Here is a 4,578-nt window from a genome sequence, read left to right as displayed (position 1 = left end):
TGACAATCGTGTTGAACTCGTTCACATGTGCGGCAACCAGGCCACCTTCTTCCATCTTCAAATGGAAGAGTTTCTTCATGAGAAACACCTTATTGTTTGCCGAAGGTTTCTCATACATATTTGAGAGAACTTTCATGAGCCCTTCCGTGGTCTTCTCCTTCGCAACGTTGTGAGCAACATTTATCGACAGTGTTAACCTTATAACACCCAGAACTTGTCTGTCAAGGAGCTCCCACTCATCCTGATCCATCTTCTCAGGCTTCTTGCTCAGCGGTTGATGAAGCTTCTTTCCGTACAGATAATCTTCAATTTACATTCTCCAAAATGCATAATCTGTACCGTCAAATTTCCCGATACTGTGCGCCGAACCGTCTTCGCCTCCCATCGTTTTTAGAACCACCGTGTATTAGAACACCTACGTCGACAAACCGATGTTACCGACTAAATTCACTATTCACAAATTACTGTTCACGTGAATAGTAACTCCGCAAAAAATTTGACCGATCACCGTAACTCAAGCTCTGATACCAGTTGTTAGGAAATATGTGGTCAAATTTTGCGGAAAGCCGAATTTATGGGAGCGAAAAAAGACACAAAATTGTTAACGGAGTTCGGCCAATGTTGCCTAGTCTCCGGACCTGCTACAGATCTTTTATTATCAACCAGGGAAATTTTACAAGCTCACAACTCACACTCAGATCCCAAATACACTGAAAAATTACGAGTAATTTCTTAAAGAATATTTTTTGTGAGAATTTTTTTTTTTTCCGTTCTCTCTCTGTTTTCTTGTTTTTGGGATGCCTTTCCTCTTCACCTCAGCTCTCTTTTTATAAGCATGAAGAAGGTGTTTGGTGAGCTCCCAATCTTTGACAAAACCAACGTCAACAATTTCAGCTCACCGTCCATGCCGACCAACACGTAAAACGTGTTTTAACGATAACATCAAAATTACTATGCATCTTCGATGAAAGTGAAGAGCTGCACAGAAGCTCTCTTCGTGTACGTTCCATATCAATGCGTGCCTATATAAAACCATAGCAACGATCCATCATTACCAAGATACCTCGTAGACTACAGGATTTTCAAGTCATACACATTTGATAGGCATCTAAACTTCAAGAAAGAAGAGAAAAGACATATATACCTTTGAGTGTCTTTCCAAAATCCCATCCTTTCCACTAAACTCTTTCCACCTCAAGTTGTCTATTGTATTTTTGCCAGTCGTCTGCTTTCAGTACTTCTCTTGCTTCCCAAGCAACAATTTATCATGCGAGATGAGGCAGCCAGTACTTACCCTGTGGGCAGTATAACTCTATAGCAATTTGCCAATGAGGCAGCCAGTACATTCACAGCTTCAGCACAGTTAAATCAAGCATGATATGCCCGAGGAAAAGTCAAGAGAAACTCTCCAGCATGCTGGGACGCAACGGTGCACAGGTGCTCCTGCGGTTTTCAGTTTTGATGGGGAGAGTTGTGTAACCTACAGGAAAGAACATCAAAAGATTAACTTTATGCAATTCACACCGAAACAATGATGATGTCTAAAAAAATGAATTCTTATTTGTAAGCTTCTTATTTGTCTCTGGTTCTCTTTTAACTCATTAAATTTGAAATCATAATCATATTGGTTTTTGTGTAGGGTGCAATTTACAGAGGCCCTACAGAGCCAGGTTCTCGTTTCTATGTTTACCACGGAGTAGACATTGTTGATATTCAGAATCATAATTGTTTTGTTACAAATTAATAGTTTTATATTATTATTTTCTTACGTGTGTATAAATATTACCAATAATTAATATTTCATTAATATTTTATAGAACTATACAATTATAGTGGTCAACTACGTTAAGCTAATAATTTTTGCTAAAAACTAAATGGTGAAGCATATTAACCATGGTGGTCAGATATGATGGTCAGCTATGGTGGTCAATTAAAACGTGAAGTTTGCATATATTGTGGTCAACTACATTAAGCTATTAATTTTGCAAAATAACGACATTCCTTTTAATATGGAAGTTGAGAGATATTGTTGATTAAACATACAATTTGGGTATCGTGATTTCTGCATATATTCTGTATCCATTTCAATAACTAAATTATAGCAATTGAAGTTTGTTTAGACGTTTTATGAAGTATTTTTTAAATAAAAAGATTTTCTGCTGTCTAATTAAAAGAAAATTTGAAAAATACAGAATTTAAGTAAAAGCATATGTTTTAAATAAATCAGTGACATTAGTATGTAAATACTTTTAAAAAAGAAGGACACCTCAAAAAAGGTCTTCTGTTTTAATAGTATAAATATTTTTATTTTTGAATCAATTTTTGTGAAGTCGAATTAGCTAATTCAATTTTAATTATCTATATAATTAAATATTAACAAAAGACTGTAACTATAATTTGTTATTTTCGTCAAATAAATAGATATCATTGTTCTGTTTTAATTTTTTTAAAGATATTAATAGTTTTAAACTTAGGTAATACAAATAAATATCATTGTTTTGTTTTAAAAATTTCGTCAAATAAATGAAAATGGAGTGGTTTAGTTTGGACCAATGAATCACGTCCTAGGGCTTACAATACATTATATTTGAGCCGGCCCTGTACTGGTTATAAGCTATAATGAATGCATATTTGTATAGTTTTGGACCAATGGATCAGCAATTTGCCTTAAATTGTAACGAAAGAAGGTACACTACGTAAAGTTTCAAGAGTCTACACATTCGATATGTTTTTCCTGAAGGTGCACCATGTTCACCTGTAGAGATGTTACAGTAGGCTTAAATCAAATGGGTCATTGTTACATTTTAAGCCATTAATTATTATCCAGGCCGGAGAAGGGCCCCATCTAAAGTTTTTCTCAGTGAACCGGCATTACATCGTTATCTATCTCAGCACACTCGTCTTTTGGTAGAATGTATGTTCAGGAGAACGTAGAAGACATAACATCATTTAGAACTAGGATAGGCCAGCCCTACGGACGGAATTTGATGGATCGGATTTTAGAAAATATATAATTTTGTGTCAATTTCCTTTTATGTTAAGTTGGGTGTAAGTATTATTACGTTGTATACACCAAATTTCAATTCTAATCAAATTTTTAATATTTTTGATGTTTTAATCTTGAATTGTAAGCTTTATAGTGTTTTCATTTTTATAATACTATAAAATACATAAATTGATCGGATTCGATCAAAAGAAAATGAGATCGAGTTTTCTAATACTCTTTTTTTGTGAGTGTTTATAAATAGTAGAAAATGAGGTTTTAATTTAGAGAAACTCTCTGTCAAAGTTATTATAGTTGTTTTGGACAATCTTAGTAATTACTATTATAAACAGTTGTTTATTTTGGTATTTATGTTAAAATGAGGTTTTAAAAGGTTGCTTGAATTCTAGATGTGGTTTGATTTCATATTATAAAATAGAGTATTCAGTGTTTTCAATGATTTTTTTTATTAGAAAATTTGTCATATATAAATAATTTGATGTTCTATTTAAAATTAAAAATATATGTATTAGTAAATAATTAGAAGATAATTATGTCTGCACGAAACACCTAGTGATTATGTCCGCATGGATTTTTAAATCTGAAAATGGTGCATGTAAAAATTATAATACATGAATCTAAAAATTCTCCATGTATAATTGTCTTCAGCCAAGTTGTTCCCAGAGGTTAGCTGCTCAGGATGGAAAGGTTGACGGTAAGTTCCCCTACGGACTTCATTGATAACAGTGGGCTCGAGATCAATAAATAGAGCTCTGGGAACATGTTTTCCGGCACCAGTTTCTTAGTCAAAGATACGATCAAGTGCTCGTTACCCCAAAAAAAATACCTTCAAATCCACAGGGAATAGAAAAATTATGTGCGAAAGTGAATGATATACCATGGATTTCACTCATTTTTAGTCATGGTATGTAAGTGTTTTAAGATATATTTATCATGTTTTAGAGTCTTTTCAAAAAAATTACAGGTTCAGTTACTTGATAGAAGGAAATGATGATTTTGGGACACTTTGGAGTACTTTTACGCGTAGAGAATCGATTGATGCTTGAAGAGCAATATCGATCGACCGGAGCCAATTAAAATCAATCGACAGCCATTCAGCGTCATCAATCGACAGCCGTTCAGCGTCATCAATCGACAGCCGTTCAGCGTCATCGATCGATATTGGATCACTCGAAGATTAATCACGAAATTTGAAGACTTCATTCCCATAAAGTTTATTAATTGCAACCTAAGCCCTTAGCCGTCTGTGAGGCTATATGTACTAGGGTTTTTTTATCATTTTAGAGGCAGACTGGCCAAAAGACCTAGTGTGGAGAAGAAGCATTTTGGCTACCATTAGAAGAGCTTAGGATTGGAGAGATAGATCTGAGACCGCATAACAGAGAAGATCTTGAACTCCTTTATTTCTATTACTCTTACTTTCTGTGTTCAATATTTCATTTGAGTTTTATTCAAACCATCATGACTTTGTCTCTCATGAATATGTCTGAGTAAACCCAATTGTGAGATTTAGGTTTCTCATAAAGGTTGAAAGTATGTGCTGCTAATAAGACTGTTAAAAAGGTGTTTTGATT

General features: G+C 34.1%; 1 protein-coding gene across 1 annotated transcript in view; it reads right to left on the bottom strand.

Annotated features, from left to right (window-relative positions):
- Positions 1-1,291: 1,291 nt before the first annotated feature.
- LOC106312665 (putative lysine-specific demethylase JMJ16) overlaps positions 1,292-4,578 on the bottom strand; it is a 25,562-nt gene continuing 22,275 nt past the window's right edge. The window contains exon 8 of the mRNA XM_013750268.1: positions 1,292-1,480. Coding sequence (XP_013605722.1) covers positions 1,364-1,480 — 117 coding nt within the window. The 3' untranslated portion in view covers positions 1,292-1,363. The remainder of the gene's footprint in view (positions 1,481-4,578) is intronic.

The sequence above is a fragment of the Brassica oleracea genome, chromosome C8 (genome assembly GCF_000695525.1).
Source record: "Brassica oleracea var. oleracea cultivar TO1000 chromosome C8, BOL, whole genome shotgun sequence".
Lineage (NCBI taxonomy): Eukaryota > Viridiplantae > Streptophyta > Magnoliopsida > Brassicales > Brassicaceae > Brassica > Brassica oleracea.
The sequence above is the reverse complement of the archived record's forward strand: the minus strand, read 5'-3'. Positions and strand labels throughout refer to the sequence as shown.